General features: G+C 35.9%; 1 protein-coding gene and 1 long non-coding RNA gene across 2 annotated transcripts; one reads left to right on the plus strand and one right to left on the minus strand.

The window, feature by feature from the left end:
- Positions 1 to 1008: 1008 nt before the first annotated feature.
- LOC123533727 (uncharacterized) lies at positions 1009 to 2897 on the plus strand. The gene is made up of 3 exons (XR_006682864.2): positions 1009 to 1081; positions 1768 to 1834; positions 2664 to 2897. It is a non-coding gene; the product is annotated as an uncharacterized LOC123533727 (long non-coding RNA).
- Positions 2898 to 4337: 1440 nt separating this feature from the next.
- Positions 4338 to 9822, minus strand: LOC123534815 (E3 SUMO-protein ligase NSE2-like). Its single transcript, XM_045317244.2, has 4 exons — positions 9660 to 9822; positions 7435 to 7506; positions 6008 to 6206; positions 4338 to 5607 (listed from the first exon to the last, which is right to left on the minus strand). The coding sequence occupies exons 1-4, from the start codon at positions 9664 to 9666 to the stop codon at positions 5499 to 5501; spliced, it is 387 nt and encodes a 128-aa protein (XP_045173179.1). The 5' UTR covers positions 9667 to 9822; the 3' UTR covers positions 4338 to 5498.
- Between the last annotated feature and the right edge of the window lie 16366 nt (positions 9823 to 26188).

Genomic DNA, 26188 nt, shown 5'->3' on the forward strand with positions numbered 1-26188 from the left:
AAAGAAGCAACATCAAACTGAAGTAGGAGTGGTGTATATGATAATAGCCAGACAATAAAAGATAGAAAAGAATCGCACACAGAGTGTTAACAACACATGAATCATGCATGAATGTTAAAAACATTTGAATTAGCGATAGACAGAATTGCGTGAATGTTAAAAATATTTGAATGAGCGGTACACAGAATTGCGTGAATGTTAAACATATTTGAATGAGCGGTACACAGAATTGCGTGAATGTTAAACATATTTGAATGAGCGGTAGACAGAATTGCGTGAATGTTAAAAACGTTTGAATGAACGATACACAGAATCACATGTATGTTAAAACACATGAAAGAGCGATTCATCGTCTAAATTATTAAAAAGCACAAAACTCCTACCTACCAACATTTTATTCCAGGACTTTTTTATCTCAACCATTTTTTTCTGATTGGTACAAAGATACACTTAGATTGTAAGTATGGTGCCAGATACTGGATGAGTCTTTATGGATTTTGATTTACAAGATATTGCGCAGAAAATATTACAGTAAGAAACAACAACATGATTGTGTAACTTTCGCTGTTACTGGAGAATAATAGGTCACTATCTTTCATATTTTTCATTAAAGTATCAACACCAATTTTTATATCTTTGAATAAAAAATGACTATTCAAAGTAAATGAATACAATTTTAGACTTGGTTTTATAAAGCAAACATCAGCGTCTATCTAAAATGAGAAAACGCCGAAAAACACCAAGTGAAAGTGAAGTAGTACAGTCGTCACGGGGCATGTAAGAGTTGACAGAAGAATGTATTGCATTTAAAAAGATGACACTGCTCATAACTTTTAAATTCAACCCACGAGTCAGTGTACAAAATCTCAGTGGCTGGGGGTTTTGAAAGCTTTAAAACAGAAAAAAAACACAATGAAATGCCCTTTTACAATACAAATATGGTACATGCCTCAAGATATAATATCAGTCATAAAAATAATACATCAAGCGTCATGTGTTAATTAACTTTTCCTATTACCAAAGAATATTAATACAGACACAGTGCTTTTGAAGTTCATTTGATCACTAAATAACTGTACTGGTAAGTTGATTTTTTGTATGTATTGAAAGAATTTGTCAAAATAAACTGAATGTAAAGTTACTTAAAATATGAATATTTCTATAAATGTATTTACATAGAAACTATTTAGGTTAAAGTTTAAGATAACCTTTTACTAATTATGAATTTACCTAAGTATACACATTGAATAATTATTGATATAGTGTCATAAATAATGTATAATTGGACTCGATGTTGGACCTTGTGATCCAGTAAATGTAGTTATAAAATCTAATTCTACTCACTCACAGAAGCCTTTGTTAGGGGCGTATGAGATGTTGCAAATTTCACTGCATCTCGCAGACAGACTCATCAAACCAAAGCTTGTTTTGCTTGGTTGCTATCTGTGCTTCCAGAAGATTTATTTACTGACGATGAAAAAGTACTTGGATCATTATATCTTATAACGTAAATTTCATTTAGTCATACATCAGTAGAATCAAAAATACTAATTGTTTAACGCAATTCCACAGAGAGTTATATTATTGTGCAATACACTCCCTCTTATCGGCATATATCATTGTATTCATTTACATCGAAATGAAAATTATGACCAAATATGTTTCTGTGTGAATGTGATGAAAATGTACAGAAAATGGAAACAAATAATGGAAACGATGTAGTTATCGTTCTTGTGCTTTACTTAAACACTACTTGTGATCATGCAGGTTTCAATGATGATCAAAGAAATCGTCGTCGTTGCAGTTCTTTTGATGTGTTCCGTCACTGCTGAAGGTAACCAAGTATTTTCATTCATAACCTCATCTATACGGTTTGAACAATATATTCTGCAAAAAATGTATAGGATATACTAATATACCGCAAATTTATTTTCTCTTTTACCAGTGCCATAACCAGAGACACCCATTCGATTTATCATGTAACGTCTGTAGGTAATGCAAGCGATATAGCAATAGGCAATTTCCTTTCAGTTTTAGTATTCCCCAGTTGATTTGGAACGCAAATGTATCGTGTAGACTAACTGCCGCAAAATGCCAAAATAACATAGTACATGAAGATACATAATCACATTGATATTGCGAGAAAATACGAGAATACATTATCGCACAAAATTGCCAGTCATTGCCGTTATAAATCACGAGGCTACACTATTACACGGAAATAGCCGATCACTGTTGTAATAAATTACAAGGCTACATTATCACACGCAAATTGCCGATCACTGTTTCAATAAATTACGAGGATACATTATTACACGGAAACTGCCGATCACTGCTGTAATAATTATCACTTGGAAATCGCCAATCACTGCCGTATTATATTATTATCTTACGAAAACTTGATTCATCGGTTATATCATAGATTTTTTATTGTTGATCGGTTTTTGAAATATACTGATGCTACATATCATTCTAAAGAAGCTGAAGATTGGAAGTAAGAATTAAAAATAATTTCTTAATCATTATGAATATTTTATTTTTGGTTATAAATTTTCCGTCATAACATTCCATGAGGTGTTTTTATTGATAATTACAAGCATTTTAGAAATCAGTGGCCCATATGATGATGTATTATCAGTAGTTTAAGATGTCCTGATTTACAGATTGTGAACAGACCACACCCCAGCAAATAATTTGCATGGGTGGCCTCAAAGAGCGAGTATACTACTCCTACAATGGCGGTGAATGCAGGCGTATGTATGGCTGCTTTTCTGTACTCTCAACAAACTTATACGAGGAAGAAGAAGACTGTGTGAAGGATTGGGAGAACTGCTAGGTCATACTCGTTTGATTGATATTGTAGAAACAGAAATACACTGACGAACAGTTTTCACGCAGTTATGTGTTCTTTTGTTTTCTTTAAATATAATTATGATATCTAAGGTTGTGGCCCTGAAAACAGGGTAGCCAATCCACGTGACTTTTGGAGACCGTGCACGTGGAGAAAATGTCTCGATTCAGGTAACTGTTTATTTATAAATTAATATTATTTTTATTATTACTTGACGGATTTTCAAAAAGTACGTCGAAGATCGCAATATGAGCAGATTCCTCCTCAAAAAGCACCTGCCATCCGTTCTCAGTACTTTTCTCAAACTCTTCGCCATGTTCCCTTTTCGTGGAAATTAGTATGGAAATAACGTTAATACTGTCACAGTTGTATGAAGTGTTTAAGAAAAATTCAGACACTGTGCGCGGATTCCTATGAAAATTCGTCAAGTAATAAAGAAAATATAGGCAAAATGTCACCTGAAGCGGGACGTTTCTTTTCCGTGTGTACGGCACTTAAAAGTCACGTGGGTTGGCCAACCCTGGTAATAACTCTGACAATTTCAGCAGAATTACGTACGTATTCGTGCTATGTAATTCGGCATTTTCCGACGTAATTGTAACTGAACACGCACGTGAGTTTCCGTAATAACCGGAGAATGCCGAAATCACATATGGAAAAAACGTAATCAGTCGATTATCATTACGTGTCTTATACCTTAAAGTGTATTTATTTGTATTCATCATCTGGGTATGAACTGAAAGGGGTCACTGTAATTTGATATCATTTACAAAGAATATACGCGTTTTAACTGACAATCTGTGCAGTTTGCTGGACGGTCGTGTGTCTTCGAAAATATCAGTGTACATCAAAGTGACTAAAGATGAAGAATCTGATAATCTACTGTTTATACTAATTTATTTTTGGTCGATTGTGAAGCAAATTCAACAAATTATATTAATAACTCTCGACACCTCATTCCTGATGGATTTCATCGCCACAATGTACGAGAAAAGAGAAGCCAGTTTCCCTCATAATGCCGCAGCTACTGGTGCTTTTTGTATGACGCGACGGGGACTGAAACAACGATCTCCCACACTTTAAGTGAACGCTCTACCACCAGACCAATTATTTCTTGATAATCTAAGAAACATATCACTGACAAAACTATATGTCCATAAACTTATGTTATGTTTATTGTTTTGATAATGGTTGCGAAACAGTATAAAGTCATATACATTAGGCAATCATTTACAAAGTAACGGCCATGAAATGAGACAACCAATTAAAAAGTATTTGAGAACTGTTGGTTTAAATCAATGCTATCTCACAAATGAGTGTCATCTGGCTGCTATGGAAATTGTTCTACTGACGGAGTACTTATTAGTTAATACACGTCTCAGAGGTTATTACTGGCCACGTCACAATTACAGATAATATTATATTTTATCATTAATTCCAAATATCAAAGAAATGCTACTGTACCTTTATAAAATACAGATAGTGGTAAGCTCTCTATAAATGTTTATTCTTTAAATAATAAATGCTAACACAAAACGTAAAATATTTTCTAATAGCTTATCTTATACACATGTTTCTGGAATTCGTACGCTTCGATCTTACCTATCCACAGGAAATATCTGCAGCTCTAATGAACAATTAAGTTTTGACAAAACATTCACTTTAGCATGCCGTTAAACGAAAGCATTTCAAAACACTCTAGTAAAGAAGCACAATATTTAAAAATAGTTACAAGACAAAGGATTAAACCTACGGATGCAATATTTATCACAAAAGGTCTTTCAGATAAATATTTGCCTCAATCATTTAACTTTTTTCACAAAATCCAAGCTTTTCTTGAAGTAAGTGTTCGTAAGGAAGAACATGCCAAAGCCATTTCGAACCATCGCTTGTGTTATATTACTGGCGAAATAAAAAGCTCATAGAAATAAAATAACGGATAAGTACACAAATTTGATTCAAACACTCTTTTTATACATTGAATCATTTAAATGGCATTCAGTTTAACAAGTTTTCAAACCTTACGCATTTTCTTTAACATAATACTTTGTTAATTTAATTTTCCAAATATGCACTTGAAAAAATCTACTATAAATATTCGTTGGGTAGTAGACCAACTACATTTACATATATACCTTAGGCTAGTTGATGTTAGCTATAGCCAACACTTGAAAAGAAGACTTGATCAAGCTATTGTGACCAAGCTGTGTCTGTCGTTCGTTGGTCCGAACGTCCGTCCGTCCGTCCGCCGTCAACAATTTCTTTCGGACGACATAACTGACTTGCAAAAAGTCCTTAGCTCTAGCCTGACATTTTGCATGGCATCTCGAGTCGTTCTTAACTGCTTTCATTTAACAACAACCGTTCTTTTATGACTTTAAACCCAAAATCAAGCAAAGCAAATCACGCAAACTAAACAAATATCTCTACGCACTCTTACACATTCACAAATTATGACATCAATGTTATAGTTGATGTTTTGTCCATGAAATAAATAATGAAGTAATTGACTATTTACTAGCTAGCTAGCTAGTGTTTATACTTGAATAAATAGCACTGTCAGATTTCTGAGATTTCGATGATGTCCTCGTTTCCGCCCTAGATTACTTGACAAATTTTGATGTTTTCTTTATCGTTAAGGGTCTCGTTATTGTCGTAATCCTCTAGTTCTATCGATGTACAACTGCACAGTTTTGTTCACTTCAAAGTCAGAGGCTTCAAGGCGTTTTACATTCGTGCAACCAGCCAAAGGACATCTGATGATAAAAAAGTATGTCATAACCATAATATAAGTAAATTTTTTTTTAAGTTGCTGGTCATTTATCATATGTTTAAAATAAATACTATCATAAATATATCTAATAATGAATATTGATAAATATTGAACAAATGCATAGGACGTAGGAAGAGTTTATACTTAGCAAATTAATGCATTAACATTTTGTCATTCACAATTTCACTTTTAAAAGGCGTAGAAGGAGACATGATACGTTATTTGAAATGTAACTGATTTAATCAAACGAAGTAAAACCAACATGTTAACCGGGTTAACTAACATATTAACTGGACCAACTAACATGTTAACCGGATCAGATCGGAAAATGAAAGGTAAGCAAAACTATGATTTTAAACATATTTATTTGGGTACCAGCTTACCTTGGGTACCGGCTCAATTTCAGATAGTCCATCATTGCGTATTTATCAAATGTGTGTCCACATATTTTGTTTTTCACGGGTTCTTTCATGACACATCTGGTGTAAGGGCAAATAACACTAACATGTTCCTTAACAAACTGCACGTCGCCGACACGAGGTGAAGTGTTGATGGTATGTGAAATTGCAAAACAGTTTGTATCTGTAATAAACAAATGAAGAAAATCATTGGACTTCATAATACGTATGGTGTAGACTTACACAAGGGAGATTTTGATTAAATTTCGTTTAAATAAAAAGAGATAGACCAAACACAAAAGAAGTGTAGCTAAAATATATTCTATATCTACTATAAAAAAGGAATAAATTGTTGTTAAAGTTTATATGAGGGCTATTCCAAGTTATGTCATTGCGTCCAAGGCACATTTATTTATCATTGTACTATTATAGATATTATATCAAGATGCACACTAATTCAATTATGAATTTCAGGGTAAAACCGCCTCGATAGCCTAGTGGTAGAGCGTCCGCTTCGAGTGCAGGAGGTCGTCGGTTCGATCCCCGGCCGCGTCATACCAAAGACGTGAAAAATGGTACCAATAGCTCCCTTGCTTGGCGCTTAGCATTAAGGGAAACTGGCCTCTTTTTCATACCCTCGTGGCGATGGATTCCATCGGGAATGAGGTGTCGAGAGTGATTAATATAAGTTGTACAACTTCCTTCACAATCGACCTAAAATAAATTATGTATAAACTAATTTCCGGGTAAATATGATATTCGGGGAGGTGTCTGCTTTGAGTAAAAGCAAATTCAAAGTATATCATCCACGCCCCACGCCATTTATCGATGCCTTGAAACGTTAGTTTATTATCAAAACAAAAACAGTTAAAAAAGAAAGACAATGATAAATTACAATAAAGTAACGCACAAAACTACATAAAATAACAAAGATGTGAGGTTACGTTTTTCAACCGTCTGCGAGTAGAGTAAGCGTACGTTACTGATATAAGGTGAACGAATGTCGATATCGTCAGTGACGTCAGTGTTTGCCGTTACCATGATTTTTGTACTGGTCGATATATTGAACATATCTTTATGATATTTTCGGACCATATCACAAATATATCAAGTTACATGGATGTGAAATAATTTTGTCTATTCATTTTTTTTTTATTATTATTTATTTTTTGCATATTCTTGGCTCCAGTGATGAAAATACTTTTGATCAATTCTCATATGTAATGTGAAAACTTACCTTTTTCGCTGTTTATTCTTTCTATACTTTAACTATTTGTTATATTAGGTGCAATTTATAAGCGATCATCTCGATTTTCCCGTTATTCAGGTTAAAGATGTTGGGTTGTTGGAACTGTATTCATTTTTTCCAGTCAGTTGCCTATTTTAGCGAATATAAAACATTGGATTCTTACCTTTATTTTCCGGATGTTCAACAAGTATGACATCTTTTGGCGGCTCTATTTTGGTTATACAAATGTGATCACCTAGCAAAGAAAGCTACGTATTAAATACATCATACAATTGGTAATATGTTAAATACATAAATATAAAATCTAGAAGGTTTTCTGCTATTTTATGCTTTACGAAGTTTCTCATAACATCACGTCTGAAATTTTCTGTGGTATCTATGTAATATTAAACACTTCTGCAACAGTTTGTGATGATTTTCCCTTTTCGCACATTCTGTTAGAGATTTAACTAAGAAAAAAACCAATTATACTGTGTTACATGTAGATTCCTACATTATAGATAGAGTTTATGAAGTGAATTCTTCCTGAAAAAGAAACCGATAGGGAGTGACTGACCGATGTTTCGTTTTCTCGAAGAATTCTGTTCATGGACTCTATCAGACATAGTGTGAAATCTACGTTTGGCCAATCAGAATTGCAGTCAGTCGTGTCGACGCTCTTCAGCGTGTAGAGCTGTTCTTCGAAAATTATTGGTACAGTCACATTGGTCTTCCTGGATAGGAAGCCACGTTTTGAAAAAATAGTATCACTCACAGGCACCAGTATCGGACCTGGGACCAAATGAAATGGTCACCTTTGTTTACATCCTAAATGAGTCCAAATTGAAAAAAAAATATAGTGAAATATTGCCCCCCCCCCCCCCCTCCCCTTCAAAAGATACATATGTCTACTGAAGTCCAGAATCTCACGCGAGATTCGAGCCTGCGAGCAATGGGTTCATTTCTCGGGCCTTTGTGAAATAAATTCTCTAGACAATTACACAAACTCTCTATCACTTTTTTCACGTGTACATTTAGCTACAAAATAATACCGACCCCAAGTCTCTAGCCCTCCCCGATCATTAAATATCTATCAGAAAACGAGTGCCTTTCTGCTGCCGGTTCTAGGTAGATAAAAATGTGGCACAACAAAAAGGTATGAAATCACGGACTAAAATATGTTTGTCAGCCTAGCTCGGGTCAAATTCACTTGCTATAATTAATAACAAGTATTACTACATATGTAAATTATGGCAACTCACCACCATAAGCAGCATCTGCTACATACGATATTTACTTTTTTATTTTTCCGTCGGTCTTTCAACTGCATTCGCCGCCATTGAAAGCGATATGATAATACCCAAGTAATTTTGTTAACGTTACGGTTCTGTTGGAGGTGTGTCGCTATTGGCCAATCAGATATTGCGTTTAAAAATACCGAAATAATTCTGTTCAATGGCGTAGCATTGAATCGAAAGACCGTGGAGAAAATTGAAACGCCAATCTGGCGTGTATGAGTTGCTACTGGCGGTTGTGAATGGCCCCATTTTATGAATTTAGTTATATTTCTAAGTAATTTCTAGTGAATTTGACCCGAACTCGGCTGACAAACGTGCGTTAGTCAATGTTTACGTACCGATTCGTTGTGCCGCATTTCTGTCTACCTGGGACTCGCAGCAGGAATGCGCTCGTTTCCTGATAGATATTTCATGAACGGGAAGGGCTAGAGACTTGGGGTTGGTCTCATTTTGTAGTTAAATATACGTGTGAAATATTGATACATAGTATATTTAATTGTCAAGAAAATTTATTTCGCAATGGTCCGGGCAGTGAACCCATTGCTCGCAGACTCGAATCTCGAGATTCTGGCCTTCAGTAGACATATGTATCTTTTAAAAAGGGGGTCAATATTTAACTACATATTTTTCATTTTGGACTCATTTAGGATGAAAACAAGGGTTTTTATCAGTCAGGCCATATTTTGTCCCTGCCTGTTGTATCACTGATCAGTTGGTCAAAAAGTAGGCTGCACACTAGTAGTAAATATGATTTACTGATTTTATAAACTGTTGTAATTACACCTCTTTAATTCATATGCAAGTATTAAAAAAAACTTGGTATTACTTTCAATTTAAAAAAAATCTAGTTTCTATTTAATAGAATATGAGCAAAAAGATTCTAATGAATTTCAGTTAAATACATACTTGCCAATGAAATTGTTGGACAGATGTAGTACTGTTGTCATATATCTTATATATAATTCATGAGGCAAAAATATGTTTATCAACTATGGGCTGAGAGACCAGAAAATCAAACATGTATAAAGTGTATTAACTAACTAAGTGAATATAAATAATCTTAAGTTTCTTCACGAAACGTTAAATTATACAGTGTAACTTGTAACCTTACCATTCATGTTCAAATATTCTATTCTGCTCAAGTCCTTATGAACACTTGTATGTATATCAACATTACTATTTTGATAACCCAGTCTGAGACAAACAGTATGTTTGTTTGTTTTGTATTTTTTAAAAATCCTCCTGTACTTTCATTTTCGATTTTCAATTTGTGTAATAAATTTTGTGGGTATTTCCAGTTATATATATAGAGAGCATTGCTATAAATAGAAACAATTCATGTACTATTTTAGCATATCGATTTCATGCAGAAAATTGATATAATAAATGAACGGTTGGTACAGATATATTTTGAAATAATATATAGACCGATATAATTGCAAAATGCAGGTTATGGTTGTAAGTTCAGGCACACACTAGATATCAGTTCGAGTCTGCAATATGTGGCGGGTAGTTGTACCCAACATTAGATTTACATGTATAACAGTTGCAGACAATATAATAATGTGTGTATTAGATCTAAGTGCCATATTATTCCATATTACTCGACATAAAATAAGAACATGTACCATTCTTTGTCTTTTATTTATCTCATTGTTATACTGTTAAATGTTTTAAGATCATATAACACATTATGACGAACAAATGACTTAAAATACTTGATTTCTAAATTAATATATTCTACATCTGCTAAGGTAAATGCATCAATAGATCTGAGAAAAACATTGAAAAGTTAAGTTGGCATGTTTTTGGCCGCTCTATCTTCAAGCGAGAGGAGACCAGGCGCAAGCATGAGACAACACGCGATGCGATGACCCCTAAAAACCGCAGACGGCACCCAGCACACGGACCACACCCGAATGTATGACAGCAGACCTCAGCTCACCACGGCTCCGCACCAAAACGATGCCACGAAGCAAGTCAAGAGCTGCTACCAAACACTCAGTGCTAGAAAGCTGTCTGATATATGTCTGTGCTAAAACAAGAACGACAATATTGGCATTATTGTCCACGAAAACGGCACGCGTTAAATATTCATGAGACAGCCCAATTCTTCAGCTAGTAAAACTAAAATACGGACTGACCGGCCTACCACACAAAACACCAACTGATGCACCCCAGACACACTTCACCTTGCAAGAAGCAACGCAACATAGGCACCACACAACATTATAGTGAAGCATTACAGACAACGGAATGCAACCAGGGCCTCACCAGTACCATTGTGATGCATTACAGACACTTCGTATCGCAAGAAACAACGCAACATAGGCATTACCAACACTATAGTGAAGCACTACGGACAACGGAATGCAACTTGGGCCTCACCAGTACCATAGTGATACATTACAGACACAACCTAGGTTTCGCCAATACTGTAATTATTCACTATAGAAGCTTCACTACGCAAAAAAGCAAAGCAACCTAGGCATCACCAGAACCTATAGTGGTGCACTACAACCACTTCACAAGCAAGCAACGCAACGCAACGCAATGCAATCTAGGACTCGCCAGTACTATAAGGACGAAATCCTAGTGACCCGAAGCAACTTCAGGTCAACCAACCTTAAATAGCAAGGTGCATCTTTTGCAATGAAAAACCTTTGGTGCACTGTTTAAGACAATAATGCCCTTGTGATAGGGCCCGATAAAGGCAAACATAGCTTCACCAAACTGAGCGGACCGTGTCCATAACTGACAGACGACAACGCAAATTACACTGAACTGTTCCGAATAAAATTCATCACACCAAACGCATAGATATATCTCTAGTTCGGCGTCTACCGATAAATCGCACAAACAAACACCCAACCGGTTATTGTTTAGCAATCTAATTAACTCGATATCTCGCCTGATCCCCTCAATTCAACATTATTTGAGCGACGTCCTAACATTTAAGGTATAATTACCGATTCATATGGGCAAGCTACACTGGTTTCGTTTTGTATTTTCAACAAAATAAAATCCCCTTTCTGATTTGTCTTAGAATTTATTAAACGTATAACCAAATACTGTCCGTAAAAGACAGGTCAGCCTCTTCTCTAAATACCGGATCCCACCGACGCTTGAATCTACCAGTACACTTAATTAATCTGAATAGGTGGCCTGCCAAAATAGGCTAATATGAAAACAACTGTAAACATCCTTTATTCGTAGTTATAATAAATCTGCAATAAAACAGGTTTATGTCTACCGCCGCAAAAATGAATTTGATTCCGTATGACAACCCTGTAATAGATTACTTTAAAACACTCTCATATAAAAACTAATGAAAATAATGCTCGTAAGGTATGATAAACTTTGATGAGAACCCTTACACTAAACCATACGTCATGAATAAACATGATGACGTATTCACTAAGTATAGGCTATACTTTTACCGGTTATAATTGTCGAAATATTTCAAATGCTTTTAAAAGCAGTGCTACACATTATCAGAGAATCGGTAGAGATTTCCGACCAATGAAATAAAATTGTATTTTATACTTCTTTGTTCTAAATAAAGAATGTCTTGAACTTTTCAATTTGAAGGCGAAGCAGGCCATTTCAAATGCCATTAAAACGACCAGGCACGTGATTGGTTTTGAATAAAATATTTATATGAAGGTACCCAAACATAATCGCCACTGAATTTGATTTCTTTATTCGACAAGTCGGTACCCCAGATAAATGGGGAATAATATAATAGTTCTAGAACAATTCTATCGGAAGTTATGCCACATTATGCCACGTGTCAGCAACAGTTTGCGTGACACCAATGACCTTTAATCCAAACCTTCACCCCAAGCATTTGCAGAAAAACAACTGTTTACCCTGATTGGTAGTCCAAAAATAGTCCTAAAAAAAAACAAAAAAAAACGGGTATACCGACTGTAATATCGCAAGAATCCTAGTATTGTTAAATCTAAATAAATCTCAACCCTTATGTGGTGATAGGCTTGCTAAATCAACAGAATGAGCCGGATGAAGCAGAGACGAAACAATCCACATACATCTGCAGTCCTGAATAAAAATTATTCTGTGAAACAATCGTTTTTTGTGTTTTTTTTTTTTTTAATTTACTTCTGAAGTGTAGTGGTCAGAATTCGGATCACCATCTGTAGGTCTACAAATCAGGCTCTGAACCCCAAAATTTCAATCATATTGCTTTGTTTTTTCGTTTGCCAACTGCTATCAAATCCTTAAATACATTTAAAGCCGCAAAACCACCTCCATAAAATCGTCTAGATAGTTCTGCTGTTTGCCTGATTTCATGTTTGTTTCAACACAAAATTCTTAAATGCCCACCACGACCTAGTAACCTTTTCTTTTTAACCACGGAAACTTCATGAAAATCATTCTTAAATTACAAGTAATATACAGCCATGATGGATAATCAAGGCCCTTCCTTAAATAAATGAGTTTTACAGCTTCGTATGCAAAACTTATTCAATCAATCTCTTATCATCATAGTTTTAAGAGCATAGCATAGAATGACTACTTTACATGAAGAAACCAAATGTGTTCGAAATTTAACTTAATACACTATTTCTGTACATATTGTTACATTGATTAAATATAGTATTAAGTCATTAAACGCCTTGTTTTGGCCTAATCCATGTCACCGTCAACTTGTACTAAATACTTGTATATTTCAATCTTTTCATGCAAATCATGTAAAACTACCGTCGTGGAAATACAAACAGAATACAGGTATTTTGTGGCGTATCTTTAAATCCTAGCAAATTTTGCAATGTTATCCATTCCTCAAAAGGAAGTGTTGTATCAAAAATAAAAACTTTCTGTGTCAGTCCAGTGTTTGTGTTAGCAGAGAAGACTATAAACGTACTAGACGGTATGCGTTTTGAGTTTTTTTGATGACAAGTCCCTTGACCTAGATCTTGACCTATTTTAGAAATTTAACAGCTGTTATTTTGGGTCGATATAGTCTACTTTGACCGGTGAATTTGCTAAGTTAACTATATCGATATTTCTTTTTTTTTTTTTTTGAGCTCTGAGACGAAATTTCATTTGAACTTCATCTCCGGGCGCGACCCCAATCTTGACCCCTAAAATGTCTCTGAAATGTTCTACTTGCAAATTATCCCGGGATGTGGGTTTTGATACTTCACTGAAAAGTTATACTGACTGCAGGACACTCCCGAATGTGGAGCGAAGTATGTGCTTTTTTATGGAAAATTTGAATATTAATGAAGTAATTGCACATGCAGTGACGTGTACTCGCCCGAACCGTTTCCGCTGCGTCATTAACCTGCACACATCGCCACCAAAAGTCTGTTATGTTTTAAGACCAGGATGCGGGCGATATCACCCGACGCAACTGAAACTGCCCACCGAGCACACGCCATGCTAAAACTTGTACATGTAACAAAGCATTTTCTGAACTTTATCACTGATTGGTAGATATGTCGCCGCATAAATATGAACGCTTACGACCACTGCATATAGAATAATTCTGCCCGAGTGTTTTCAGCCTGACCGTCGGTAGACAGTCTAAAATGTCTTTCTTACAAAAAACGTTTTGATAACTAAATGCCCCCTTTGACCGGCAATAATGCCAAATTGATATATTCGTCTCTGAAAATCTGTTCAAGGGAGGAAAGCAGATGTGCCGCCAATAAGACACTGGTAAGACTAACAGAAGGTATGATTTAATTTGCGCATCTTCCTACAGACTGTAACTTTTTGTTCAATATTAGACATGCTGACCATACAGACGAGCCTAGTATAGATGACCTATACACTTACACCGCCACACCCTCCTTGAAATTTTACCTCTAACCATGACATAGTCTTGTGAAATACCCGAACCATGTAAAATACTTAAAAATCAATAATATTATCAATACACCCACCAGCATTATCTTGTAACTGTCTGTTTTCTTCCTTCTCGATATCGTTTGCACAATTACCGGTCCCTCGTGCTCCAAGTCATTTGGTGGTATCTGATTCCGCACCTCGTTCCTGGCCGCCTTTTGTTTCTCTCCTCTCGTCCTATGGTGATATTCCTGTTGTGACGATTTTGCTCTTACATTTTTGCCTGTGACCTTCGTCTTCCTTTCCCGCCTTGTCGTTTAGGTCTAACACGTTCATGCGACATCTCAATTTAAGATTACTTTAAGTTTATCTTTACTGAACGACATGTAGAAGAACTGTAAGATTCTGTCAGTGTATAATAACGGTCTATTCGCCCTTTCAGACGCAATGTGAGAAATCTGCACGGCTTTTTGCTTTATATCGAACAACTTGGCTGTGTTCTCGGCTCGCTGAACATGCACATCAGTACTGTATTAATAAAACGAGAACCAGTTCAACTGAATAATAAAGGCCGATTAATCCCGAATCCTTAGCAACTAACAAACATTTTAAGTCTCGAGGAATAAATGAAATTATTTTAAGGAAATAATTTATATTATTTTATAAGTTTGATGTTCATCTCTTTTCACTGTTATGCAGCTATATAATAATATAGTCATTTGTTATTAAAATGACATGTTTCAATTCAGTTTTTCTTTTTTGTTTAATATGTAAATCAAAAAGAGATTTCAAAACTATCAACATGTATGACAGTTCGTAATTCTGCAGGTTTGAAAACATTTTAGCGATGTGTTGGTGTAGATATATTTTGATAAAACATCGGCGGTTTTGTCGTCCAATACATCTACGTGTACGCGTATGTGTAGTTATATGCAATTCCTAAAAAATCGTCTGCTAAAATATCCGAAAGCATTAGGTATCATGTCTCCTAGCTATACTGGACCGGCATATCACACTCAGTCTACAACAGAGTTATTAAATGATACCTTTATACCAACACATGTATACAGTTCAACACAGCCCAACCCAAGTGACTTTTCGGTATCGTCAACACGCGCAAAGACAGGGAAATGAGTCCTATCCTCGTCACGAAACTTTATCAATACTGTCTTCAAACACTTCGCCCGAATAGCAGTATGTACGTTACTTACACATTTGGTGAGTAAGAAATAATAAGCATTTCGGCAAAAAGTTTTAAAATATGAAGAATGTCCGACAGACGCTATAAAGCGAGCCAAGAACTAATTTTCCTTCTTCTTCTTTTCGTTCGCGACTACACTGTCAGACCAGTAGCCTCGATGAAACTTGTGGTTTGCCGCAGATCCTCAATGCCTCCATACAGTTTCTGGTGGATTGAGGTATCTATCGGCCAGGTCGCAGCTCGCTCCTGGTCATGCCTTTTACTTCTCTGAAGTATATGCTCCGCAGTCTGATCTTCTTCACCACATGGACAAGTTGGCGATGATGTCAGTCTGTATTTCTTGTACATGTGAGCATTGAGCTTGTTGTTCCCTGAGCGGAACGTGACCATCATCACTTGTTCAGACCGATCAAGGAGATGAAAAGCATCTTCCTCCATCCTTGGTCTCATTAGTGCCTTGATGATGGTGACTTTCTCCTTGTAACTCTGTTCTGTTGGTTGTTCTGACTGAGCTCCTAGCTTAGCCAGTTTGTCTGCCTATTCATTGCCTGCAAGTCCACAATGGGATGGAATCCACTGTAGTGCTACTTTGAAGGTTATACTCAGGCTCTGCATTCTCCTGGCTAGCTGCGGAGCTTTATTGTTGATCAGAGCTTCCATGACAGACAGTGCATCTGTGAGAAAGACGACTGAGGAGCTTTCTTCTGCCGAGTCTTCAACCATTGAGACGGCCTTCATGAGTGCTTCAGTCTCTGCCTTGTAATTGCTGCAGTGTTTTCCTGTGGCTGCATGTACTGTTTCTCTCTTGCCAGATAGGTATTGAATGAAAACTCCTGCTCCTCCATCTTTGACGGCGCATGTGGCTGATCCGTCTGTATAGACATGAGTCCATGATTCCGGAGGATAGACTTCATTGATCATAGCAAGTGTGAGGCTCTTCCGAATGCCTTCATCCTCTTGCTTCCCGCGGTCAAGACGAGGAACAGCAAGTCTCACAGTCACTGAAGACAGATCATTCGCTAGTGGGTTTATAATGTCTTCACTACCTAGGGAAGTCGTTGGTATGCTCAGCTCAGTTTTGAACTCTCGGTTGAGTTTCTTTGCCCATGTACGAAGCTGCTACGTTTGAGCCGAATCTTTGTGTAGCCATCTAGCTTGGCTTTCATGGGATGGTCTTGAAAAGACCTGAACTTCTCTGCTTGAAGCAGAACCTTTGCATGTCTTCTGTCTTGTAACGGCTGTGTTCCTGCTAGCTTCTCCATGAAGGAAATTGGTGTAGACTTGGAAGCACCTGTCATGATCCGCAATTCTTGGTTCTGAACCTTGTCTAAAGCCTGTTGTTACTTTTGGCAGTAGTGGACCAGGCAGTTGAGCTATACTCTAAATAAGGTCTCTCTGTTCCCTGATATACTGTCTTGAGTATTTGCTCATTTGCTCCCCACGTTGTCCCAGCAAGTTTGCGCATCATGGCAAGCTTCCTACGGGCCTTCCCTTCTGCTTGACTAATGTGTGGATTCCAGGTTAGCCCTTTGTCAAAGGTCACTCCGAGGTAATTTTCTTGTCTTCGATGCTTTTAATTTTATCAAAATCTGTAAAACAAGATTTAGCTTAAATGTTCCTTCTAGCTCATATTAAATATTCTTTTTAAGGGATCTTTAATAAAACAATTATGAACTATGTGTTTTGCTAGTTTACGTGCATTCTTATCTATTTATTATAAGAACTCTTAAAGTTATTTCACACAACATTTATTTAACTTGAAATAATAAACAAACACCTTTAGATGAGCAATTCTACCTAAATATTATCAGCGGACAATAAATAATAAATACCATCACTCTGTCAAAACTTAGGGAACCATTGTCGACAGCTGTCCTAGTGGCACAGATCAGAATTTGGTCGTATGTTTACCTATTTCTAATTAACAATACAATGGCAGAAAAGTTCTGCCAAATGCCAGTAATTGCATTGCATGAATGGATACTTACAGCTCCAGAACGACTAAAGCAGGAGAAAAAGGGCTTTTATATAAGTCGGCACCAACAAACTAATGGATTTGGAAAAAGTGCGTACAAAAAGTTCACAACTTGAAAATTACAAAACAATTAATCAAAAGGCATGAAATTACAAAGTTCGAAATATTTATATAGCTCAGTTAAGTGAAGAAATGCATTATACAGTTCTTGATAAAAACAGTGGAAGTAATTGAAATGTTGTAATCCGGTGACGGTACGTATCGTGCAATAGCATTCACAGACAACTGAAAAATCTCGAATAACTTTATTAGTACAGTATGTTTTGATGGTAGTACTTAAAATGTCAAAATGATAAAGTTGGTATAAAATAAAATCGTAAAAAAGAACCTCTAGAAGCAGCAAAGAATGCAACCGAGAATAATGATAGTAAACGATATTTTTGGGCGGGAGTCTATTTTTAGATGATGAATATTCATTTAGTTAATCTCGATTCTACAATGTGACATATAAGATTTAGGAGTTAGATAGTTTAAACTAAATTATTGTTTTTTATAGGTCTGCTTTATTACGTAGTTGTTTTTCACTAAAGATTGACTTAAAGATGCGTAAAGAGGCTATTTGTAATGAATATGCATGAGTACAAAATGGCGGCGCCCTACTGGAATTCGGATGCCTTTGATGATACCCTTGTATCCATTACCTGCTCAGTCAAGTGAGACATGTTCACCATAAGTGTTCCTTCTCATGAGAAGGAACACTATTAAGGAAATTATAAGAAAATATGTTACCTAATTTGAGCGATTTTCCTAGATACCGACAAGTCAGCAGGGTTGGCTGTCATGGCTATGGTATAGTTAATATTTTCGTTTTTTCATTGACAGGTATTTAGCGCTTTTGAAAACGTATTGAACGGCAATATAGTACATACTACATATTATATGCGGCTATACACGTAATGATGATTACTCCAGACACGTTTGTTTTGTAAACGATTCCGTGTACGTAGCAAATACCTTCTAAAACGCAAAACGTACTTAAACGCATTAGACACGTAACCGTAAGGCAAGCCTTAAAACCCTCGGCAAGCCACTACAATTGTAAGTATTATCTACGCTTTCATATACCTTTACTACGCCTTGCTGTGTCTTTTTCTACGTTTTATTGGGAATGTATTGCGTGGTATCACTTCATATTTAATACGCATTACTACCACACTAGGTAGCGCAGGATGCTATGTTCGGCGCAGGATCGAAAACTTTATTGGGGTAAGTATTATCCTCATTTTGGTCTATTAAAAACAATAGCACTGCCAGGTAAAATCACCTCACTTGCCTTATTATGTAATAATGAAGTTTCCAAAGCTGATTTAAAATCCTGAAAATATGCCATTTTAAAGGAAAACGACGAAGTTAAATGTTAAACGTTACGCCAATTTCGGCAATTATTAAGTTAATAGCCATATTTCTTTAAAAATATTACAAAACGGAGACAATATCTTTATGGACTATATTTATAAATCTTTCGCCTGTATTCTTTCCAAATCATAATGTCTAAATCGTTGTTTTAGTAGAGATTTTTAAGTTTGAAATAGACTATATACACGAAACAAAGGCGATGTTTGGCACAGGATGAAAATTTTTTCGGCGATGTTCGGAAACAGTTATCATAAACTTCATATAACGCTATGACCATTTTTGACGCTGTCAAGCACTTTTTTTTGATATTTAACAGGTTAAACGTGTTGTCGTATAAATCTGCATATTACGACTTTATTCAACAGGAGTAGGACGTGTATAGCTTCAAAATGTACAGACTGTTTTAGTGATAGCTGAATACATGTACTGCTGCCTGTAGCTTTTATTAGGGAGATTAAGATTTCAATATGGACACTACTTGTAGAACACACATAGTTAATACTACGCCTCTGAAGAAATTGACAAAAAAGAAACAATGGAGACTAAACGCTATATCAGACAAGGTAATTCTATACAGACGATTTGTCCCAAGAGTATCCCTGTCTTTCCTTAGAGAATACATTGGCTAACATAGCGCGCACTTTAGTAAAATCACATCAGTGCTAATCATAATATGACGTCATGAAATATACATTATGCCGGATATTTTTCATTTTACAATGTCTTTTAACATGATAGGCAATAAGAAGAATCGTAAATGATGTCTGCCTTTGAAGGACAGGTATTTTCCCAACGCTCGGGACAGCATGGAAAGGAAACCTCCCTAAGGCTCTGTTTTCACTCCAAGCTGTCCATTGGGTTGAGGATAACCTGTCTAACAACCAGGCATGAAAGATCATGGGAAACATATATCAGACTAATTGATGTCCTTTGAAACTATTGTTATTATTATTAAATATATTCAAAGTAGATTAATCGCCAACAAAGCGTTCAATCTGTATCCAACATTCCAGAACTTTAGTGTCTCTTCCTGCATGTATCGCATTTGGGATGATTGTAGTTGTGTTTGAAAACAAATTGACAACGTCTAAAAAGGGTAGATAGCATATACGTTTTGTTTGCTATCACTAATGAACACTATTTCTTGTACAAGTAAAGCTGACCATGTTCTCTGAGCGAGTCAATAACGCAAAGAATTGTTTTATATATTTCTTCAAAATCACTACATTGATATCTCCTCCTTCGCAGTTGGTTTGCGGCAAATCAATATCTGACGCATCAGTTTACTTATACTTTTTTTTTCTTCCGGACTGTGTTCAAAATCTTCTGTTTTGTATGCAATTGTAAATCTTTATTTTCTTGGGAATGTTCTTGTGATATTTTTCATCCCTAGATTAGATTAACACGGATTGTGCCTTCCTTGGAAACCTGTATGTTACGTGACACTGGCTTCACATTCTCGAATAGTTTTGTCCGATACCCCAGTTGTCCAGTACAGTAATTTAGATTCATTTCTGTATATTTTGAACTGTCACTTGTGTGCCTCTATTTTGAACTGTCACTTGTGTGCCTCTTGCATAAATGATGTATTATCTGGGTTTTTTTTTTCTTGGCAGTAATAGCACGAAAGAATGCAATTTCCTGCATCTGCGGACATCTTTTAAATCTGTAACATTTTTTGATATTTGGATAAATGTGTATATAATAATAAATGATCTTTCTAATTGGCTAACGCAACTCTTGTTGTATCAAATTATGGGAAAAAATTGCATGAAGTATAGTATCCTTAACAAATCGGATAAAAACAATAAACACAACTGCTCGACAGGTCCAAAATAGTCACTGCACTCTATCGGCTGAATAAAATCGTTATAAAGAAACACGTCTCCATATATAAACCAGTGCATCGTCTGCTTAAACCGTGAATACATCGTCACCTTAGCGCAAAAAGTGAATAAGAGTTGTAGCCGATGACGGTTATTACAGGTGGATTAGTCCTAAATCTGGGTCACAAGAAAGGCATTCCCCTAGGACACCCTATGAAGGTCAATATGTTTCCCGCGGTTTTGTATGTAAATTAGGTCATAGTCCGCGCGCTTATTTGTGGCGCTAAACGTCATAGACCTAGTTTGAGTAGGCGCGCTCAACTCTTTTCCCCGCGGTTCGATTTGTAAAGTAGGTCATGGATGGTGCGCTTACCCGAAGATCAAATTATGTCATTTTACCGCGCATTTAAAGAATTGTATAGGGCAGTAAAATGTGCTGTTTAATAACGCGTAATGTCCTATGTCTTCTACTCAAATGGATAGTTTAATTAACAATTTGAACACCGTTGTATATCAACTGAGTATTAGTTAAGGTTTCGATGGAGGCCTTGAGAAACAAAAATCAAACAACACCAAATCATAGAAAGAAAGAGTTGTTTGACATGAAAATTGAACAGCATGTAAAACATGTATATTACTTTACGAAACAAGTGTCAGTATACTGATATAAACATTGAATTCCGGAAAAGGGCTGCCTAAAGGGGCTCCACTTCCGGACAGTTAAACGCCTTTAAAAACTCACCATTTTCAAAGAACAGTTACACATGTTTGTTTTGATGCATTTGCAATAGTGTGCGAGTGGTGAAATTTCACGTAACAAGGTAGAACATAGTTTTCAGCAATTGTTTATCTTTTTTTCTTTACAAATGGCATTCATTTTCCAAGGGAGACAACTTTTTCTCAAAGATTACCTAAAATAATCGGAAAAAGTTGTTTCCCTTTGAAAATGAATGCCATTTGTACTTAAAATAATCGGGAACAGTTGTCTCCCTTTGAAAATGAATTCCATTTGCAAAGAAATAAAGATAAACAATTGCTGAAAACTGTGTTCCACCTTGTTATGCGAAATTTCACCACTCGCACGCTATTGCAAATGCATCAAAACGAACATGTGTAACTGTTCTTTGAAAATGGTGAGTTTTTAAAGGCGTTTAACTGTCCGGAAGTGGAGCCCCTTTAGGCAGCCCTTTTCCGGAATTCAATGTTTATATCAGTATACTGACACTTGTTTCGTAAAGTAATATACATGTTTTACATGCTGTTCAATTTTCATGTCAAACAACTCTTTCTTTCTATGATTTGGTGTTGTTTGATTTTTGTTTCTCAAGGCCTCCATCGAAACCTTAAACGTTTATGCAATATCTTATGCTAGACACGTTTTGTGTAGCCGAAAAAGAACTTTTTACAATAACATGCACGACTGCTTCGATTTGAACACCGTTTCAGGTTTCAGAAGAGGCAATCCTCTCGTTTTAATAGAGTGTGTAAAGGCGAAGAATTAAAACGTCCGGTAATAGCTACTTGAAGTTTTTAAAGGGAACACAATATAATCGATATATTTCTTCCGCTAGAGCCAAAATTTGTCTGTCTATAATGTTATCTTACAAATGTACTGAACAGTAGCTTTCACGCTTGGTTCATTGATGGCTATCTTCAAGCATCATTTATCCACACGACCTTAGTTAATTACTGTTTAAACATTCTGTAATACAAGTTAACCTTAAACAGCTGATTTAGAAGGTTAGTGACCACAAAAATATACTTTGTATCGTGGGACGGCTTTCTCTCATCATTCAACTCACGGATATCAGGCGAGGACGTCAACATGATCGTGTATCTACAAAGCAACGAAGGTTTCCTGACAATAAACCATACCGATTTAAAATACATCTTAAAACACCACTCATACTGGATAGAAATTATTCCGTTGCGTTATTAGAATTTCAAGCATTTGCTTCCAAGATGAAAACTTTATATCGTGCAAACGAAACTTTGTTCATATATACTAATATTTGTGAGGAAAGTATTGTAAATGGCGTGAAAACACCACTTTTAAGGCGCGTTACACCGGTAAAAGGAAACCGTTGGGATGCATGTTTTGATACACCGATATAACTCCAAGTTAAAGAAAAGGTGTTGCTAGAATTTGATGTTTATATAAAGAACTTGAAAGGAAGCGACGCATCATTCTTACAAGATCCCGTGTTGCTGACACTACATTTTGTAAGGGAATCATGAATTCTAAATCCAAATTATACATACCAAAGCCTAAAAAGTGGAAGAATTATTTTAAACCAAAACATTGGGATGATTTCAAAGAGGAAGAAACTAATATCAAGCTCGTATCGCCAATTCAAACTGTGGTGGAGAGAGCAAAGTCGGAGTTAGAACGTACATGTATAAATAAGCAGGAATCTTCAAAACCAGTCATAACCACAGGCGACACTCAAGAGAAAAAGGTTAAACGTCTTGCCAAGAAAAAGATTCACAGAAGAACAAAACCGCATATACCAGTAGAGAGCATTTTAAAAAACAAGGAAACCAAACCACTCGCAAACAAGAACAAAAAAATACCAAGAAACTCAACAGATTTTGACGACATATTTGGATGAAATATCGCTTAAATATTTGTAAAACTGCAGATAAAAATGTTCTCCTGTGACATGTGTGATAAAACGTTCGATAGAAAGTATAATATGATGAGACATAAACAGGCTAAACATCATCAAGAGAACTTTGATTCTGAAAATATGGATGAAAATAGCAATATGTCAGAGACATCGGAAAGCGATGATCCTATGGATCGACTTGTGGATGAAGTGTTCGAACAGTATCAACCTAAATATGAAGAAGAAGTACTGGCTTTAATGAATCGGCACATTTCAGAAGATGAAACTCGAGACAGGACGTACAAATCAATGAAAAGCGTTTATCGAAAATCGCTTACTGAGGTCTTTACGGACAATACTCTATGGTTTAGCTCACTCAAAGACAGTTCCCTGTTCAAGCAGTCAAGATGACTGTAGATCGCGTTATGCAATCGGAGGATTTTGACAGAGAAGAAGCGTGGAAATATGCCATAAACAAAAGAAAGTTCCTCATTGAAGCACTTCTGGCTGGTTATAACCCGCCAGAGATTACAAAAGGGTGACACTTTTACAAATATAATGCATACGTGTATACATTACTGACACTTTAATTAAATCCTGACATTGTATGCGTTTTACACGTATTTAGAAGATGAAAAACAAATGTTTATTTGAATAACAGTATTATGTATAATATATATAATACTCTGAATAAAATAGGCAAACGAACGTGTTATTTGTATTTCATTGATATTTATATTTTCGTTTTTCTTGGGGATTGAAATACAATGTATATGGATTTTATGGTTTCAGTGTAAAATTGTAGTAGATCTAGTTGCTCTTTTTTCTGAGTTACACTAGAGAAATTACTCTTTTCACTGAGTAACACTGGAATAATTCTTTCAGCGTAACAACTTTATAGTTTGTTTCATTAGGTGAAATAATAAACATGCTTTGGTATGGTTGTTTTGGGGTTTTATGTCACTTTCAACAATATTTCATTCATGTCTCCACGGTAATTAATGCAGAAGTATGGGTTTCGCTAATCTCATGTGCATGGGATCAAATAAACCGAAGGACTTGATTGGATCGATCGTATTTCATCTTTAAACGGCTACAGTTATCTGCTTTAGACTTTTGTTTGCTAAAAGGCTTATATTCATGAAATGGGTAAAAGTCTCTGCTGTCATTGCCCTCCCGGAATGAAACATTTTATCCTTTTGAAGTAAGAAGACAAGCTGTTTTTGTATTGTAACATTGTTTTATTAAACTTAAAACTTAACAAACCAGAAATCACAGAATTTACATGATGAAGCACATAAAAGTATCTTAACAAACCAGAAATCACAGGAGACAGTGTGGTCAACAATGGAAACCGTAAATAAACATCCTGTTAAAATACAATAGAAAAATATTATAATCTATCTTTTTCATCATCGGCGGCGCGAGCGGAAAAAATGTAGTAAATCTTTAACCATTTGTGCTAAAGGTCAATATCCTATCATAATCTATTAGTACAATTTAGTAAATTTCGCTCAAGCAGGTAAACTCCTTAAAACGGTATAATTTTAAACATAATGTCAATAAACTTTGTCAAAACAGTCTGACCTTGTGTATTCAACAATCAGTGCAGAGGTGAATGAAGTTAATACACTTCAGTAGTAGAACAGTTAAACATAAAGGAAAAAACAAAAAGTGATGTACAAAACTTTATTTACAGTATATCAAAACAATATTGCTGTTACAAAAGGTGTATGTAAAGTCAGACTTTAAAACACATTGCTTTTTCAATGACAGAACAAATACTGTTCGTTTTCACATTTTAAATGTTAGGTTTTAACAGTCTACGTTCAATCTGTGGAATAAACAGAGCACCATAAGTTTAATGAAAAATATTAACTGAAGGTGGTGGGCTACAAAAAAATAAAACAACATGTTTGTTTATACTATATACTATTTTATTTTATTAACATCGTGGGATATTTCTCAGTAAGTGTCTCTCGCAGTTCTAAATGAATAATTGCATCAACGATATCTGCAGATTATGTTTATTATTGTCTACCAGTTTCTATCAGTATGGTGATTACACATCATAGCTAGTACATCTACATAAATATTTTCGGGTGCAATAGGAATAGGAATTTGGTTGCAAGCTATGTTCACACCATTTAAGTTCTATTTCTGGATGGTATTTACTCATATATTTTCGGAGCATATAGATCCATATAGAGTATTCCATATCAAACTGTATTCTCGTGGTTGAAACTCAGAACTTAAGGGTTATGAAATTAGTCCTTAAATGCGCGCTAACATGACTTAATTTAATCTTCGGGTAAGCGCGCCATCTATGACCTACTTTAGAAATCGAACCGAAAAGAGTTGAGCGCGCCTACTCAAACTAGGTCTATGACATTTGGTGCAACAAATAAGCACGCGGACTATGACCTGATTTACATACAAAACTGCGGGAAACATATTGACCTTCATATGGTGTCCTTGGGGAATGACCTTTCCTGTGACCCAGATTTAGGACTAATCTACCTGTAATAACCGTCATCGTCTACTACTAATAAGTCCTTAAAGTCAATGCAGTAACCCACCTCTTACGTTGACGTGTGGGGCCTCCGTGGCCTAGTGGTTAAGGTCGCTGACTTCAAATCACTTGCCCCTCATCGATGTAGGTTCGAACCTCACTCGGGGCGTTGAATTCTTCATGTGAGGAAGCCATCCAGCTGGCTTACGGAAGGTTGGTGTTTCTACACAGGTGCCCGCTAGTGATGAGATAATGCACGGATGGGCAACTGGGGTCTTCTTCCA

The sequence above is a fragment of the Mercenaria mercenaria genome, chromosome 12 (assembly GCF_021730395.1).
Source record: "Mercenaria mercenaria strain notata chromosome 12, MADL_Memer_1, whole genome shotgun sequence".
Taxonomy (NCBI): Eukaryota; Metazoa; Mollusca; class Bivalvia; order Venerida; family Veneridae; genus Mercenaria; species Mercenaria mercenaria.

Coding starts and splice junctions, on each gene's coding strand:
- LOC123534815 (XM_045317244.2), bottom strand. Junction 6,207..7,434: donor TGAACATCCGGAAAATAAAG/GTAAGAATCCAA, acceptor TGTTTATTACAG/ATACAAACTGTTTTGCAATT. Junction 5,608..6,007: donor AAATTGAGCCGGTACCCAAG/GTAAGCTGGTAC, acceptor TTTTATCATCAG/ATGTCCTTTGGCTGGTTGCA.